The following is a 17,407-nucleotide window of genomic DNA, read 5'->3' on the forward strand; positions in this document are numbered from 1 at the left end:
CAACATTGACACTTGATTGTTGACTGAGAGCAACCCAGCACGAAAGACGGCCATTCGTTCGATTGATTCGCAGGCGGCCCGAAATTAGCCAAACACGTCGCTGCAGGCCACAGACACTGGCGGGCAAACTTATTCTTATTAGCAGGGGGGGAGCATAGGACAGCAAATAGCAGACACACCCACCAGCCCAGGCATTGTGAAGCACCCACACCCGAGCTAGACCAGGGGGTGGCCTTTATTAGGTACCTGCGCCTAACCTAAGCGGCCTACCAGTCCAGTTGTTGAGATCCGCCTGTACACCTCACGTCCTACCAGCAATCAAATCGCTTGCTGCTGCTACCTAGGAACCTAAGGGGAAAGGAAAAGTACCTCCCGTCTTCCGTCTCCTTCTTCCCACACACCCTCTGACCCTACAGGACGATACCCACCTGCGGCCCCCCCTACTTCCACTCACTGCCCCTACTTAGTACTGCCCCTACACCTTGACTGGATCTTGCACCCGGTCTGTCGCCCAGTCCAGTCCCCCGTTGTACAAAAACACCCCCTTTCTCAACCCGTGGCGCAGGCACCTCCAAAACTTATTATTGGCATTTTCGGCGACTCCTGTCCAGTCCTTCCGTTCGTTCGTTCACTCATTCGTGTTCGACCACCACCGCGTCTCGGCCAAGCACGCTTCCTGTCAATCGTTCTTTCTGCGAAGCAGACACTCCAGTCGCCAAAGCAATCATTCTTTGTTTGCTGCTCGTTGCAAACTGCTCTTTTACCACGCCCTCTTTTTTGACTGTCCCGAGTTGCGCCTAGAGTCAGTTTCCCGCGAAGCTAATTGTAATCAAACCCTCGCCCCTTCCGCTCCCGCTGCCGTCCCGGCCCTGAGGAAAAAAAGGATTCCCAACTACAAGTCCCCTAATACCAACCTCAACTGGACACGCATCGACGCAGTCAACATGGCCAACACGTAAGTCAGAGAAACGACCGCCCATGGCCAGAAGCGCAAGGGAAAGCAGAACGAACGCGATTGGCCACGGTTCGACGTGAAGACATGGCTGACCATCAATACAGGATTGGAGGGACCTTTCGGTCGTTCTGGCATACAATGACCAGTTATGATCGCCGTAAGTCTCTCGCCGAGGTACCTCAAAAGCGCCGTTTTTTCACTTGCTGACCGCCAGTTTCCAGATTCCTCCTACGACTCCCCCTACCGATCCGGCCGACACGTTCCTTTGAACAGACAAAGCACTCTCACATCCGTCGCCACAGCCGCCAACGAATCTCGTGCCGACGTCTCATCTCCCTACATTGACGAGACCGGTCGATTGGCTGGTCAAGATAACTCTTACCTGGGAGCGCCTGCGCCATCTCCCGTCTCCCTCACGAGCCCTGGTCCGAGCGGCCCCTACTCGCCGGGACTCCGGTCCTTCAGCGCAAAGAACATGGGCGATGACGGCTTTGAGACAATCAGCAGCCCGGGCGAAATCCCCATGCAGTCATTTGCCGATGGTGGGCCTCCGGCACCTCCTGTTAGCCACACTTGGGGACGGATAGACAGTTGGGCTGAAGAGAACTACCCCGAACTCTGGGACCAGCTGTGCGAAGGTTGCACGAACAATGACATCAACGAATTGGAGCATCAGCTGGATTGCTCGTTACCACAGGATATCAGAGACTCTCTGGCAGTCCACGACGGACAAGAAAGAGGTGGTACGCCCACAGGTATCATTTTCGGCTCTATGTTGTTGGACTGCGAGGAGATCGTTCAAGAATGGGACCAGTGGCGCAAGGTGAACCATGAGTTCCTGCTCGAAACGAATGTCGTCAAACCGGCCATGCCCTCCAAGGCTTTTGGCGGTAGCAGCAACCAGGCCTCATCCTCCCGATCATCACCTTCCGGATCCCAAACCTCCAACTGGAAACAAGACCTTCTTGCGAAGCAAGACAGTGTCCCTGCTGGTGCGGTGCAGCGCGCCTATGCCCACCAAGCCTGGATTCCTTTGGTGCGAGACTGGGGCGGCAACAACCTGGCCGTTGATCTGGCTCCCGGGCCCACCGGAACTTGGGGACAAATCATCCTCTTCGGTCGCGACTACGATATCAAATATGTTGTTGCGAGGTCATGGGGCCACTTCCTGGCGGTGGTAGCTGACGACTTGAACAGCGGCAAGTGGTTTGTCGACGAAGAAACCTCGGAACTCAAACTGCGGGAATTTAAGGCCACCCGCGTCGAGCCCTCCTACTTCGACATTCTCCGCTGGAGAATGGACCAGAAGCATGGCCGGACTGCCAAGGCCACTGCGAAGAGAAGGTCAATGATCCCCGGGGGGATTCCCTCTCCTGGTGCCTCTCCCTACGCCAGCCCTGCCGATGCTCCCAACGGTGAATCCCGCGGCAGGTCTCTTCAGAGACTGAGCAGCCCGTCGCCCTTGACCAGCCCCATTCGACCAGGCTATGGAAAAGCGAGCCCTCTGGCCCAAGTTACCGAGGAAGGTGGCGTTGCTGCTCTTTCAGAGAATAAGCTCAACACGAACGGCATCGCGCCAGCAAAACTCGTCGAAGTTGAAACCCCAAGACCCGGGGACGAAGCGAAGGCAACGGAACTTCCCGAAGTGAAGGAGTCGCCCAAGGACAAGGAAAACTCATCGCCAAAAGCCGAGACTGCTGCTGTGAGTGGCAAGGCCTCCGAAGAGATTGAAGAGGGCATGAAGACGATCGAGATTTGATCGAATGCACAACTACAACTACTGCAACCCGAGTTTGATATTGCGTCATCCGATCCTGATGTTGTCAATGCCCGCATTGTTGATTACCCTCTAAACAGCGGACGATAGGATAGGTCTTGGGCCGGTCTGCGAATATTTTATTTGCTGCAACACATCTATCGGATCGTCTTGAGGACCAGCATTGGCTATCCACGGCAGCCAGGATCAAGGCAGCATATCGAAATTTGGACTCACTCAACTACCAATAACGTCATTTGGTGTGTTTTCCTGGTCGAAAATGACTCGGCCATACTGTTGTATTAATACCCCCGTTTTGCGCCTTCGTCGACCATTTACTACGAATTTTAAGTGCAGCTTTTTGTCTTCGTTCCGCTCAGGGTGCTTTAGATAAGTATTCTTGGGGAGGAAGATGGGGCGGCAAGTTTACGAGCCATGACATCTGTGCTCTGCATGTATCACAAGGCGATGATTTTTGGAAGAAGACCAGAAAGATGGGCCGTCCTGGCCACGCTCTGGCGTTCACGGAGTGCTGAATTTCCGCATAGGCGTTGAGGGGCGGCACATAGTCTCGGCATATTACGAGACACAAACTGTAGTACGATTAAGGTGGTCTGCATCGCGGAATTTGCGATAGGGGTGCACAGAGGGCCTCGTTGCCATTAATAGAGTACCTATATTGCCTGAATTCTACACATTTACAAAGCTGAATTTGACGATGCCTTATAACATCTGTGTATGTATGGCAGCATTATGTTTCGTTTCGTTGGACATTCTTTTATTATATTGTCTAGTGCTGCCCAGATCAACGAGCATGCTACCTTTTCTCGAATAGCATACCCCTGTTATCCACTGATCTAGGTGTTATAATGTGAAGCAACAACAACAGGAGCCGGCTGTTCTCTCAATAATGAGCGGTCTGGCAGTTCAGGTGAAACAACGGCATACTGGGCTGCTGGTCAGGCTGTTCTTCTCTGCCTTCCTCCCTTTGCTGCTGCCGCCGCCGCTGCTGATGAATTGAGCTCATCGTGATAACCCCGTACAAGATCGCCGGTGACGGCCGTCTCTTGAAGTCTTCTCCGCCTTGGTCGTGCTGCCGAGGCGCCTGATCCCGAACAGAATGAGAATTACGGGCAGCAGGAAGATGCCGGGCAAGTCCACCTTTGGGTTGTAATTGCTTTAGAGTGGCGCAGTAGGGGGAGGGAGGGGACAGCGTCACCGAGTAGGTAGACAATAATGTTTGGAGCGAGTCAGTGATTTTGTTTCTTGTGGTGTCTCGGCGTGGCAGGGGGTGGGTGGTTGGTTTTGAGGGAGATATGAAACGGACGTCTGGTGGTATTGCGAGCATAGGAAACTCGTGGACAGAGGATATCGCCAGCTATGTCGGCTCCGGTCGAAAAGAGGAAGTTGGGTTTTCATAGGTAGAGTTTACTGCTGGTCTGATAGGCCCCTGGATGCTCAGAAAGGTCAGCACCTATCGGACGTGAACATAGTAGCGAAAGAAATTGGCAGGTAGGTTCTCACGAGTTCCTTGGAAATAGGAAGAAGCATCTCTCGGACTTGGAAGCTTTGGGGTGAAGGGATCCAATAGGAGATGACATGGGCACGATCCTGATGCAACTAGCCTCGATTTATATTGCTATGCTTCAGCCTCAACATGCGGCAAGCGCAAACAGTTCTTGATCTCTAGACTCTCATGCTGACCGGCCCGGATCCCGAAACCTCTGTTCAGCTGAAGACTCGGTTTTACCATCACGGCCCTGGCAGTCGTATACGTATCTCGATCTGACATCCCTCATCAGATGTCGAAAACCTTCATTTTTCAGAGGGATATCGGACAAGATAACCACCTGATTTGCTTGCGAGGACTGCCACGGCAGTTTCCGATGCCTCTATATAGCAATATATTCACAACGCAGCGAGCTGAAGACGGGCCTGCGGCTTACGCAGTCCCATTATGCCCCCAACGGCTTGATATTTGGCTGGTAACGGCCCGGAATGCATGATCTGGCAATGTACTGATCCCAAATAGACTAAGTAAAGATCATGCCCGGCCGGCCGGCCCCTCACTTCGGGGGGTCGTCGTGTGGCGTTCCCGGCCCCCTAGCTTCGTCCCATCGTGGCATCCAATCAAAGAAGCGGCATCGGCGGGCGGTTGGATCCAAGTTGCTGGATACCGGGCTGAGATGCACCTTGTGCAGAATAAGACCATGGCCTAGTTCGCTCTTTTTCGACTTAGTGGTTTGTGGCTCGTTTTACTCTTTCTTAAACACTAAAGCGCTCCAGGAATCAAGCTGGCATCTCAAGATGCTGAGTCTGGCAGCCTCCGTACTGTTCTTCCTGGCTTTGTTGGTCATCCCAGCACAAAGCCTTGGCCCCGAATTATTTGGCTCACCTCCACCCTCGCAACCATGTCCTAACATGGCCCCAGGCCCTGTGCCTATCTCTGAGCTGGTCCAGACTCTGCAGCCCCTGAGAGCGGTCTCTGACTTGGCTGCTGAATCCACGATCCGCAACACGTTGGCTTTGTATCCTTTGGCAATAGATACCAGGACCTTCTCGGCGCTCGATCGCATCTTCAGCGTCGATGCACGCGCCAACTACTCCTATCCGTTGGGCGTGATGGAGGGCCGGGAGGCTATCAAGACGTCTTTACAGCAGGCGCTTGAGACGACGTGGAAAGGGACTCAACACATGTACGGCACGCAGATTATCCAAGTTTGTAAGTAGTAGTATATCCGCTTAATTGCCATCTCATCGTGCCGACCGCTTGGCCATGCTGACATTGTGTTGCCTATTGGATCAAAGGCAGTCCCACATCGGCCATCTCGGTCACTTACTACACGGCATCGCACTTCCTGGTAGCTGGGACGGGGCCCGAGGCGTTGACGGGCCCTCAAAGTGTCGTGTACGCGTACGGACAGTACCAGGATACATGGGAGCGGCAGGGAGGAGAGGATGGATGGAGGATCACAAACCGGAACCTTGTTTACTTGGTAAGGACGTTACCCCATCGTCTCTTTCCCGTGTCTCTGAAGAGGTATGCATTTCTGCTGACGACAACCATCAAACTGCAGGGCCCGCTGATTGCCGATGCACCACTCGGCAACGGATCAAATCCTGAGGGGTAACAGTTGAGGGCGTTGTGGACCGAGAAAGGGTTGTCGAGAAAGTATGAGGCAGGAAGGGACTGGGTACTTTGGATCGCCATAGCTATGGTGCATTTCATTTCGTAGGCTCATGGCCGCACTCCGTAACCAATATTATGTATTCATTTATGTCCCGGTGTTTAAACATCGCCTGAGGTGCTCACTGCTGTTGGCAGCAGCTGAACAGCGCTAAAGCGGGCGCTGTAACGCACGTGATGGTTGGTCAGTCAGCGAGCTCAGGGCGCTATGACCCACCGTGGTTCGTCATCCAGCTTCCGGGGCCCAACGCCTTGCCTTTGCCTTGCCCTTGAAGCATCTCGACCCTGTTGTACTCGAGAGCTTCAGCCTAGCTATCAACTCTTTGCGCTTACAACTGCGACTTCACCACCAACGACGACTTCTTCATACTACGGCCCCCAGCAAATCGCCTGGGCTTTGTCCGACCGGTTACAGCTGCGACTTGTATTATTAACTTTTCCTTCTTCCCGACAAGCCCGACGACCGTCCGACCGCGACAATGGAGGATGATCGTCTGTGGAAGTTCAGCAAGCCGCAATGGATGAACAGCGCCTGGGTTCGCAACGCAGGTGTCTATAGCGCTGGCGCTCTGGTATGCATTACATCCTCTGTTCGCTTATTCACATAAGGCAATACGTCGTATCTACCCGAAGCATCATGCTATTAGCTCTTCAATATAGCCGTCGCGCTCTGTCAGAGAGACCCAACCTTCGAGAAACCGCCCGCTAACTCGACTTCTCTTCACTAGTTCTCCCTTGCCTTCTACGTTCTCCTCGATGCCGCCGTCTGGTCCAAGTCCCCGAACAACGGCTCCGACGTCCACGTGACCTTCATCGACTGGCTGCCGCTCATCTTCAGCTCCCTGGGCATGCTCATCATCAACAGCGTCGAGAAGGCGCGTCTGTCGGCCGACTCCTTTTCGTACAGCGGCAGCGGAGTCGCCTGGAAGGCCCGCGTCGTCCTGTTCCTGGGCTTCGCGTCCCTCGCTGGCGGCATGGCCGGCGGCGTCACGGTCTTCGTCCTCAAGTTCATCGTCCCGCAAGTCCAGTGGCCCGCCCTCACCATGGGCGTCGAGAACGTCGTTGCCAACGGACTGGTCGGTCTGAGCAGCGTCGTTCTCTGGCTCAGCCAGAACATGGAGGACGAATACTCGTACAACCTTGCCCTATAAATCTGATACTTCGCAACGAGAACGCCTGGACAGTTACGAGTTGGAAATGGTGATCGAAAGCAGAGGGCTCGGCCAGTAAAGCAGGCATGGGCCGAATTCAAGACAGGATGCCACGATAAGCCGGTGCGGAATTGGGAACGGAGAGAGGTTGCAGGGCTGTGCACTTCTTCTCACATGTATAGTATGGCACAGCAAATGGAGCGGTGTTTGCTGATTTGGCGACTAGGCGCCATAATTGAGAATTTCTTTTACTTTGTTCACCACCCTTGACCAGGCTTAGTCAAGTAGCCTATGCGCGTCTTCTGAACCGGTATGGGGAAACTCATATACTTGGTAGTGCTACTATCTTGTGGCCGAACTCGGCACACTACACGGGCTACTGCAGTTGCTATATACATCTGATGATGCGCGCATCCCTACCATGACGGTACTGGCAAAGAACAACGTCTCGCTTAACACCATATCGGATATATCCACCTCTTCTGGCGATCATCCCATCCCAATGGCGGAACTGGACCATAATACATCCGGGGAACCTGTCCCTCGCTCCAATTGGGGGTATAGTGTGGCGTGAATTCAACTGGCATGCCGATGGTGTATAAGCCTGGTTCGCCTTGGGCCAACATCAGGTCGCTCACTGTTGTTTTGTCAGCAGGCATCGAAGGCAAATGGTCCCACCGGAGCAATCTCGTGTTCTCTCCACGCGAGAAACAGGAGAGAGCGCGAAAACGGTATACAAAGGGCGGCGAAAACTTACTGTAATGCTTTCCACCAGTGCACCGATAACCTGGATCTGTCGGTAGATAAGATGTAAGCATATACCATCATCGATCAGCCGCACATAGGAAAGCAGGAGAAGGGGGAAAGGGTGAGAAACTCACGCGTCTCGTGACGCATCCAAGGCCAATTCGCAGGACAAGGCGCGAACTGGTCGGCCTTCTCCTTGGCCCACTTGTCCTGCACCCGCTGCTCCTCCCGCCCGAGCTGCGCGTAGTTGACCTGCCGCGTCGCCGCGGCGATGTCGGCCTTGGACGTCCACCTGGACGCGACGGGCACGCCGCTGGCGGTCGGGATCATGGTCGGGGCGGCCTGCGGGTCCCTGCTGGTGCTGGAGGAGCCTGGGCCTCTGCACGCGGTGGGGAACTCGGTCCGGCCGGCCGGCGCGATGGTCGTCGGGGAGCGCGACGTCGGCGGCGTTGAGCACCGCGCTCGGCACAATGGACCGCGTGCTCCGGACCGTCGGCGCGGCGCTGGGGGCCGCGGAGGGGGCGTTGGAGAGGGTGGGGACTCGGGTGTGGTGGCTGCTGGCGCCGCCGCTGTCGACCCAGCGCGAGGTGGCGGCGACGGTGTGGGGGTCTTGGCTACGGGCTATGGCTGCTGAGCTCGAGGGCGCGCGGGAGGCCGACACGCTCGGTACGTAGGTTCCTCTGGGTGCTCGCGAGGAGGACGAGGATGTAGGGGCGCGGCTTGGAGCTTGGCTTGGAGCGCGACTTGGGAGCGTGGCTTGGAGCACGGCTTGGAGAGACTGCGTCGTGGGCGGCGCTGGGCGTAGATGTCTTCAGGTGGAGGCCTCGGGAGGCAGGGACAACGGTGGATGGGCTCGGAGAGGGGTTGATGCTTCCGGCGCCCTCGGCGATCGTGGTCATGTAGGGCGCTTTGGATTGAGGTGACTGCGGGGGAGCGCTCGTCTCGGCTAGCGACGATGGCGACTGGGAAGGCGCCCGGGAAGGAGCCCGGGATGGGGCCTGGGATGGGGCCTGGGAAGGGGCTTTGCTAGGGGCTTTGGACATGTTGGTATTGGTATTATTGATTTATCGTGGTAGTCTTGGTATCTTGGTGATTTCTGTTCAGGCAGAGCGAGAAGACTGTCCAGGGGTATTTATACTAGTGTCGGGTTGTTTTGAAAATGGGAGAGGCATGCCATCTTGACTCATACTGTGCTTGTAACTGGAGTATGCATATCATCAGTTATGCTGACTTGGTGCGATATTCAATCCATGTGACAGTCATGAGTGATGGTATCATGCTGCAACTGAAGTCATGATTGTGACCTTCAGTGAAGCGAATATTATTGTCTGTATCAGTAGGCAAATTGTAGAACACGAGCCGCACTGAAACTCTAACGACTACTACTGCAGTGGTACTTGACACAGTCTGATTATGAGTGGTCTGATTTTCTTGAGAGTATCTATATGGTCTATCCGGATATATGTATACATGTCAGTGATGATACAAGCGTTTATATAGAGAGCGTATCACATCTTGAGAACCAGCCAGTCATCCATAGCCCCCTTACTTTGCCGCTTGATTGTACCCAAGACACCTTGCACTGGACCCTGCAACTCTCTGCCTCCAACCCACCGCTTCGGCCCTGCGAATGCCTCGATAAACCCATCGGGGCCTGAAACGCAAATGATCTTACGTCCTGCGCTTGGTAGCGCGCAAGCACAGGCGACATCCGGTATCTGTCCATCATCTTCATCCATAGATACGGCAAGTAACTCCGTAGAGTGCCAGCGGCAGCTCTTGTCGGCCGGTTGATGCGCCAATGGGGCTTTGGCAGCACCGGCGTTACGTAACGCGGCATCTACATCCTTGATGCCGATTAACTTCTTTTCATCATCAACATAGTAGTCGATACTGAAATGGTTGCCATGTTCGCGCTTCATTTCGAGGATCTGGCGCAAGAGTACGGACTGCATCTTGTCATCTGCTTTTCGTTTGCCCTGTAATTCATCCCGAGCCACACAGTCGAAACTTCGCCTATTCGCCCAGAGAATTCGTATAGATGGTCTGTTATCGGCAAAACCATCAACGCTGCTCGTATCGAGAAGCTTGTGTACCATTTGCAGAGCTGGGGCGATACCTGTCCCACCGGCGAGGAACACAATCTCCCTGGCATTGCCCAGTCTTTTGGGAATATCGAACCCATGGTGTGGACCTCTTAGCCACACCTGACTACCAACTTGCATCCTGGACAGGTAGTTGGACATCTCGCCACCCTGCATCTTTCGGACCAGGAAGCGCAGCCGCGCCTCGGTGCCATCCTCTCCTCCAGGGGCGGCAAAGGCGTGTAGTGGCGCGCAATCTGGAGTTGCGGCTGCTTAAACTCGACCGACCACAGACCGTGCTCCCATGCTGCCTTCAACTTAGCCGAGTTCTTGGCCAGCTCGCTGTCTCTGCTGCGTATGGTTAAGACGAAGGCGGTTGGTGAAACGGGCTCGTTGGAGACGACGTCGAACGCAGTGAACCTGGTGTCGTTGAGGCTCTCATCTTTGGTCTCAGACCCCAGTGCATACCATGAGGCTGCGAGGACGGTAGCAGCGCCAATTGAAAGCACCAGGGGCCTCCGCCGACTCTTGGTCTTTGATTTGGGGCCTGATCCAGGGGCAGTGGAACTGCTGCTGCGTTGCGCTGTGGTAGACGCCGAGAACGCTCTCCCTTGTACTGGCTGTAGAGAGAAATCAGGCAGAGCTTTGTTTGGCACTACTCTCGGAGAGTGGTGTAGATGTGCCGCTTGATTTGATATGTTGGAGAGACATCTCGTACAATTCCGAACTCCTCTCATCCTGCCTTGCCCTGAAGCCCTGAAGCTTGAAGTGAATCGTGATATGCCGGTCATCTATAGATTCAGATCCAGATTCAGGTACGTACTACTTCCGAGTCAATTCAATCCCCCAAGCTTTGCGACTCGGCGCTAACTTGCGGGCCCGAGGGTGGCCTTATCAGCTAATCAAATCGCCATTCTCGGGTTTACCAGTCGCTCTCGGAGCTACGTCAGCGACTGCTTGCGACAATGAACAGCATACTTAAGTACAAGACAGTTCGCAATCCCTTTCGCGCCACCGCAGCACATGATGCTTCCCTATAGACCCAGCCCTTCACCTGTCTCTTCCTGATCAATTGCAAGCTGGCCTGGCAAGCGCTTGCATCGCCATGTTCCCCGCCAATTCCGCCCTCTGAGTAGAGGTCTCTGGAAATATGCGAAGCGGCCGTCGCAACTACCGCCTATTACCACTGCCCTGCGCTTCCTCAATACCGTACCGACATGCCCTTCGCCAACATGCGACTGCGCCGGAACCCCTGCTATGCCTGAGGGGCTGCCCATCGACAAAACAAGTCCCTTGAATGGTGTCATGGCTAGCTACGCAGAGCAACTGCTAATTTGCACCGGCAAAGACGACTGGCCTTCGCGCATCGAAGAGGAGAACAGCGGCGACAACCTGGCGGCCGATCTGAAAGAGCTCCTGGGCCGGGGTGGGCTCTATAGCGATGTGAGTGTTTGACTTTAGTGCCCTGGACATTGAGAACATACACTACCATGCGAGAAAAAAATCCTCCCTTCTCGTAACAAGTCTTCACATCCGCCGCCATTCAAGTGAAAAGGAACAAGATTTGCTGACGGTAAGTGCTCCCTTGCCTTCTTCCTCGCCGCGTAGCCCTTCCACAACATCTCCGTGCTCAACGCCTCCTTCCCGTCCTCCATCTCGCGGCGGCCCGAGGTGCAGACGACGTCGGCCTACCTGCTCCCGTCCTTCCAGTACGTGCCTTTCCTGCCGCGCGTCTCCTTCGACGCCGTGCACGCGCTCGTCAAGGGCTACCTGCTGCCCGAGAAGCTGCACCCCATGCACGACGGCCTGTCGCCCATCCACAAGGACCGTCTGACGCGCAAGGACGCCTTCCGGCCCCTGTTGTACGGCGTCCGCGACGTCCAGGACGTTCTCGTTTTGGTCTGCGGCCATGGCGGCCGCGACATGCGCTGCGGGCTCATGGGCCCGGCCCTGCAGAAGGAGTTCGAGGCCCAGCTGCCCAAGAAGGGCTACGAGGTGGTGCGCGGCCCCATGGTTGACGAGAGCGTGACCGCGCCGCCCCTTTCCGGCCCCGTTGGCGACGAGCCTTCGTCCACTGCGAGAGTTGGCCTCATTAGTCATATCGGGTGGCCACAAGTTTGCCGGCAATGTGATTATATACATACCGCCACGGTTGAATACCAAGGACAACGAACCTCACCCGTTGGCCGGTCATGGTATCTGGTATGGGCGAGTAGAGCCTAAACACGTTGAGGGGATCATCGAGGAGACCGTGGTCAAGGGGAACGTGGTTGCCGACATGTTTCGTGGCGCCATCAAGAAAGGCGGCGAAGTCGTCAGGTTATAGACATAGATCAACATCAGCTGTTGGTAGACTTGTAAAAGACACGAAGGAGACGTCATTGGGTGCGCTGCTAGAGGCGTCGTTCTATAAACAGATTCGAGGGTATCTGGCGTATAAAACAATATGATACAAAGAACATCTACACGTTGATGAGAGTGTTTGGTCACCCCAATTGAACAAAAACCGATCTACCATGGCCGCCCCCCTAATCGGTACCCTCCTCCCTTCCATGTGTATCTCTGTGAGAGCAGTATCACTATTACCCATGCCCTCTTCATCCGTCATATCCAGACAGTCGCGCCAGATCTCGAGATCCTCGAGCCTCCCGCCAGAAGCCACTACCGCCATCTGCGCAACCCGAGTTGCCTGCTCCAGGTCGCCCACCTCAAACAACATAATCGCGGGCCGAAGAATCCCTGCTATCTCACAGAGACGCTTGTAGAACACGTCCTCGGGTGCGCAAGCCGCTGGCTCGTTCCGAGGATGCGGCACCAGCGCGAGCCTCGGCTCGAAGTTCCGCACCGAGCGGCCCGTGTCGCGATTGAAGCCTTCCGTGGAGATGTAAGGGGGTTGGACACCAGAACATCCACCACACTGTTCTTCTCGTCTTGCTGCTGCTGCTGCTGCTGGAGGAGTAGCGACTGGATCCAGTCGTCGGCGAAAATATCGGCCTGCTCGAACCGAACAACAGAACCACCACCCTTTTCTGGCGTTGAAGCGTGGTCGCTTAGTGGTGGTGACGACGGTGATGACATGAGGCCCTTCGCCACGTTGCTTCGCAGGTTCTCCCGCGCGAGCCGTACCGCGCGCTCCTCGACATCGAAGCCCCAGACCTGGAGCTGGAACCGCCTGCGCAGCAGCGTGTAGAGCAAGAGCGGGATGCAGCCTGTGCCCGTACAGAAATCGACGATTCGTAGACTCCTCCTCTTCTCCTTCCTCCCTTCCCCCGCATCCGTCCTTGGACTGCCGGGACCGGTAGCAGAAAAAGAAAAGAAGGGCTCAGGCGCCCCTCCACCTCGGACGCCAGCGCGTACGTCCACGACTCCGTCTCTGGCCGCGGGATCAAAACGCCGCGCCGGCATCGGATCTCGAGCGGGCCGAAAGGCTGCGTGCCCAGGAGGTACTGCAAGGGCTCGCCGCGGCGCGGCGGCGGCAGAGACTGGTTACGGCTACCCTGTTTCTTTCATGGTGATGATGGATTCTTTCTTTCTCTGCTGCTGCTGCTGCTGCTTGGGTCTTAGCGGAACCGGGGGATACGATCCGCTGGCTTGAAGAAGCAGAAGTAAAGACGTGTTCTCGGATCCAGCGCAGCTCGCTACGCGCCGAGTCTAGGTCGCGGCAAGCGGGCAGCAGAGTCGCGAGGTCCGGGGAGATGGAGCGGGCTCTTTGGAGGAGAGAGGGCGGGAGACGGGGCATGCCACCTGCTTTTTCTGGTTTAGTTTCGCTCGATTCCCCGACGCCCGCGGACTTGGAAAACGGGATACGAGATCCTGACAGTCTGAAAACAGTGATGGACGACGGCGGGACAGAAGGGGTACGTGTGGGTAGATTCTAACCAGGCTCATGGGGTGCGTGTATAGGAAAGATTTAAGGTTATTAGTATAGTAGCGTTCAATTGGGCGGGAAGAGATCCATCCCAACATTCTCCATGTCGGCTTATGCACGCAGGGTCCAGTGCCCGCTAATAAACCCCCAGTAGGAGGCTGAAAGAATCGCTTCGGCTGGTACGGATTTATCTAAATATCTGTGCCTTCGAGCTGATCAAGCGATATTGGTGGTACGGAACATATTTTGGTGGGGGTATTTGCTCAGTATGTACCTCAGGTATCGGTCTATCTTCACCTACCTTTGTGTCTCGAGGATAGAGGAGTTGGGTATCTTCTATGATCTACTGTGTGCCTAATCTACCACCAACGGCCTTATTTACAGCAGCATAGAAACACATGTACAGCTACCTAGATTACAGCAGATAGTTGACCGTTTTACCGCCCTTGACAACAAAGGCTTTCTTTGCCTTGCGGATGTCAAAGTTGGATAGCTTGGCTTGGGCCTCCTCGGTCTGAAGAATGCGGTCCGTCAGCCAGTTTTGGTATTCTTGGCTCTTTTCCTCCATGTTACTCGGCCGATGCGGCACCGTCGCTACATAGCGCATCTTGCCGTTTACCATGACGGCGCACTTTATGTAGTTATGCCCAAGCAGTTCAATGGTGCCGTCAGGCTCCGGCCAAGTCGAGTCGAATATGCTATTTGTGGATGGATACAGTGACCTCCAGCACTCCTCGGCAAATCCTGGTGTGATCGGCGCCATCATTCGCAGGAGATGGTTCATGGCGGCGATCTTTACCGTCTGCGAAACCGCCTTGCTGTCGGCCAATGTGTTCGTCAGGCCCATTAATAAGGAGACGGTCGTGTTGAGCGAGTAGACCTTCTCATAGGACTTCGTGATCTGGTCAATGGTTTGTTGAGTAGCTCGCCAAACGTCGGTGTCGGCGGACCACTGAGCAGCCTGTTCTTGTCCGGCTTCGCCCAACTCTTTCTTGATCTTGGTGAAGTATTCCTTGGCGGCCCACTCCGAGTTTTCCTCTGGCACAGCCCCCAGAGATTGAACGTAGTCGTAGAGACGCCTAAGCCATCTCGTCACGCCCGCAATCTTATCCTCATCCCAGTTTACCACGTCGCTCACGGGCGCTTGGAACAACATGTGAGCCCTCGTGGCGTCGGCGCCGTACTTTGAGATGAAGTCGGTTGGGTCTACGCCGTTATGCTTCGATTTCGACATTTTTTCATAAGAAACGCCTGGCTTCTCTCCCGTTGTGACCACAGAGGGCTCCGAGGGGTTGGACAGATCAACCTCGTCTGGCTTCAAAAACCGACCCGAAGTTGGATCGGTGTATGTTTTGCCGTGAACCATACCTTGAGTGATCAACCGCGTGAACGGCTCTAATATCGATTGGCCATCTTCTTGTCCCAGCTTCTCGGAATACAGGAGATCCACAACAGTTTTGTAGATGAAGCGCGCATAAAGCAGATGAAGGATAGCATGTTCGACACCACCGATGTAAATATCCACTGGCAAGTGTTCCTTGAGCGCAGCTTCGGATACGGGTAGCTCGCCGTTTTGCGGATCTGCGAAGCGCATATAATACCAACTGGAATCGACAAAGGTATCCATAGTATCGGTGTCCCTCTTTGCGGCGCCGTAGCACTTGGGGCAAGTAGTGTTGATCCAGTCGGTGGCCGATTCCAAAGGGTTTCCGGACCTTCCTTCCTTCCAGTGATGTTCCACCTCGGGGAGGGTTACTGGTAACTGTTCATCAGGCACAGGCTGAGGACCACATGTGTCGCAATGGACGATGGGTATCGGTGTTCCCCAATACCGCTGCCGGCTAATGAGCCAGTCTCGCAATTTCCACTTCACTACACCCTTGGCCGAGCCGGTCGAAGCCTGGATGGATTCCACGACTGCCTCCGCTGCCTTACCGGACGGTAACCCCTTATGAGCTCCTGCCAGCGACGTCATGTAACCGGCATTGAGAAATGGGCCGTCTTCCATGCCGCTCGTCTGGCCATCCTCGTTCGGCGTCACGGCAAACTTGATTGGTTGGCCCGGCTGGTGTGCGCTCCAAAAGTTGAAATCCCTCAGGTCATGTGCCGGAACACCCATAAGTGCTCCGGTCTCATAATCACCTCGAACATAAGCAGCGACATATACCGGAAGACTCTGATTGTGGTCTGATGATCCTTGAGAAGTGCTCAAGGGGTTTCTTGCCGTCAAATAGGGTATCCTGTAGCCCTCGGTGGGGCTATGAGATGCAGCATCGGGCGAATCCTTGAGGCTTCCGAGGTATCTTTGTAAGTCTGCATCACCCTCAGCCAGCTTCCGTACCGTAGGAGATGTTGGCGAGAGTGCTATAAACTGTGCGGCGTATATCGTCTCTGGCCGGGTAGTGTAGACCCTTACGGGCTCGAGGGCGGTGCTACCCCGACTCGACCCGAAAGTCATAGTGTGCTCCAAAGTCGCGACCGAGCCAGTTTCTTTGCTGCGTCAGTACTCTCTCAGGCCAGGCTTCATTCTCTGCCAGAGTCTCCAAGTCTTGCAGAAGAGACTCCTGGTATTTGGTGATATGAAAGAACCATTGCTCCAGGTTTCTCTTCTCGACCTTTGCACCGGATCTCCAGGAGCGACCATCGGCATCTACCTGCTCATTGGCCAATACTGTATTCTCGACCGGATCCCAGTTGACCTCGGCAGCTTTCCGACTGGCGAGACCGTTTTTCAGCAACAGCAGGAATATTCGTTGCGTATGCTTATAGAAGCTAGGATCGCAAGTGGCGAACTCGCGAGACCAGTCGTAACTCCCGTTCATCAATTGCAACTGTTCCTTCATGCGCGCCATGTTCTCTTTTGTCCAAGCCGCAGGCTCGACGCCGCGCTCGATGGCGGCATTCTCAGCTGGCAGACCGAAAGCATCCCAGCCCATGGGTAGCAGCACAGGGTGTCCTTGCAACCGCCGAAAGCGCGCGACGACATCGGCTATGGTATAGACTCGTAGGTGGCCGAGGTGGAGCTTGCCCGAGGGGTATGGGAACATGGGCAGTATGTACATGCTCTTCTTGTCGGACGAGGGCTGGCCATTGTCGCGTTTCGCGGCCCCGTCGAGATCACGGTTGGCCGATGGCCTTTTTCCCACTCCTGTCGCCATTTTGCATCGAGGGCGGGCAGGTTCAGCTGGGTCGCATAATACCGACGAAAAGTGGGAGCTCGAGGCGCACGAAGGGCAGTACGTGACGATATCAAGTAGTGGCTTCGATAGCCGCGGGCCAATCTAGCAAAAGACTGCATTGGAAGTTTAGCCTGTCATATGTAAAAGAATATCATCGTGACCCAAACGAGAGAGTTTGAGGGACCTGGCGGAGCTGCGTTGGGGTCGAGCTGACGGGTGAGCTTGACGATTGCGGAGCTGGAAAGTATCGTGAGCTTTTTCAAGTCTTCGTCATACCAAGAGGGTCACAGCGTGAGCAATTTGGTTTGAATTGGCCAGTAACACGCGCTGAAAGCCAGAGCTGGGTTGGCACCTTGGCGCCCTGCAGATGCTGTTTGGCGTAAAGCCACCCAGCTAAAGTTGTGTGACCGGCCCGTAATTGAGGGGCAGAATTAAGCTTCAGGGGGCATTGGGGGGCAGTAATCAATGGGCACAGCACTT

At 55.1% G+C, this 17,407-nt stretch overlaps 9 protein-coding genes across 9 annotated transcripts; 5 read left to right on the forward strand and 4 right to left on the reverse strand.

Moving 5' to 3' along the window:
- Positions 1-944: 944 nt before the first annotated feature.
- PG997_013046 (uncharacterized protein) lies at positions 945-2,714 on the forward strand (the record flags this gene model as incomplete). The annotated part of the gene is made up of 3 exons (XM_066817360.1): positions 945-955; positions 1,060-1,112; positions 1,177-2,714. 3 exons carry the CDS (start codon positions 945-947, stop codon positions 2,712-2,714), a joined length of 1,602 nt encoding a protein of 533 aa, XP_066663052.1.
- A 2,304-nt stretch (positions 2,715-5,018) lies between these two features.
- On the forward strand, positions 5,019-5,842 carry PG997_013047 (uncharacterized protein; the record flags this gene model as incomplete). The annotated part of the gene is made up of 3 exons (XM_066817361.1): positions 5,019-5,433; positions 5,520-5,707; positions 5,789-5,842. The coding sequence occupies 3 exons, from the start codon at positions 5,019-5,021 to the stop codon at positions 5,840-5,842; spliced, it is 657 nt and encodes a 218-aa protein (XP_066663053.1).
- A 535-nt stretch (positions 5,843-6,377) lies between these two features.
- PG997_013048 (uncharacterized protein) lies at positions 6,378-7,049 on the forward strand (the record flags this gene model as incomplete). The annotated part of the gene is made up of 2 exons (XM_066817362.1): positions 6,378-6,470; positions 6,627-7,049. The coding sequence occupies 2 exons, from the start codon at positions 6,378-6,380 to the stop codon at positions 7,047-7,049; spliced, it is 516 nt and encodes a 171-aa protein (XP_066663054.1).
- Positions 7,050-8,067: 1,018 nt separating this feature from the next.
- On the forward strand, positions 8,068-8,430 carry PG997_013049 (uncharacterized protein; the record flags this gene model as incomplete). The annotated part of the gene is made up of 1 exon (XM_066817363.1): positions 8,068-8,430. One exon carries the CDS (start codon positions 8,068-8,070, stop codon positions 8,428-8,430), a length of 363 nt encoding a protein of 120 aa, XP_066663055.1.
- An 874-nt stretch (positions 8,431-9,304) lies between these two features.
- PG997_013050 (FMI1 protein) lies at positions 9,305-10,671 on the reverse strand (the record flags this gene model as incomplete). The annotated part of the gene is made up of 2 exons (XM_066817364.1): positions 9,305-10,137; positions 10,176-10,671. The coding sequence occupies 2 exons, from the start codon at positions 10,669-10,671 to the stop codon at positions 9,305-9,307; spliced, it is 1,329 nt and encodes a 442-aa protein (XP_066663056.1).
- Positions 10,672-10,845: 174 nt separating this feature from the next.
- PG997_013051 (uncharacterized protein) lies at positions 10,846-12,206 on the forward strand (the record flags this gene model as incomplete). The annotated part of the gene is made up of 4 exons (XM_066817365.1): positions 10,846-10,862; positions 10,960-11,323; positions 11,489-11,995; positions 12,045-12,206. The coding sequence occupies 4 exons, from the start codon at positions 10,846-10,848 to the stop codon at positions 12,204-12,206; spliced, it is 1,050 nt and encodes a 349-aa protein (XP_066663057.1).
- A 202-nt stretch (positions 12,207-12,408) lies between these two features.
- On the reverse strand, positions 12,409-13,619 carry PG997_013052 (uncharacterized protein; the record flags this gene model as incomplete). Its single annotated transcript, XM_066817366.1, has 5 exons — positions 12,409-12,440; positions 12,467-12,751; positions 12,799-13,166; positions 13,226-13,377; positions 13,461-13,619. The coding sequence occupies 5 exons, from the start codon at positions 13,617-13,619 to the stop codon at positions 12,409-12,411; spliced, it is 996 nt and encodes a 331-aa protein (XP_066663058.1).
- A 544-nt stretch (positions 13,620-14,163) lies between these two features.
- On the reverse strand, positions 14,164-15,867 carry PG997_013053 (uncharacterized protein; the record flags this gene model as incomplete). The annotated part of the gene is made up of 1 exon (XM_066817367.1): positions 14,164-15,867. The coding sequence occupies one exon, from the start codon at positions 15,865-15,867 to the stop codon at positions 14,164-14,166; it is 1,704 nt and encodes a 567-aa protein (XP_066663059.1).
- Positions 15,868-16,180: 313 nt separating this feature from the next.
- PG997_013054 (leucyl-tRNA synthetase) lies at positions 16,181-16,906 on the reverse strand (the record flags this gene model as incomplete). Its single annotated transcript, XM_066817368.1, has 1 exon — positions 16,181-16,906. One exon carries the CDS (start codon positions 16,904-16,906, stop codon positions 16,181-16,183), a length of 726 nt encoding a protein of 241 aa, XP_066663060.1.
- Between the last annotated feature and the right edge of the window lie 501 nt (positions 16,907-17,407).

This window comes from Apiospora hydei (genome assembly GCF_038363865.1).
Source record: "Apiospora hydei strain CBS 114990 chromosome Unknown utg000009l_segment0_segment0, whole genome shotgun sequence".
NCBI classification, from domain to species: Eukaryota; Fungi; Ascomycota; class Sordariomycetes; order Amphisphaeriales; family Apiosporaceae; genus Apiospora; species Apiospora hydei.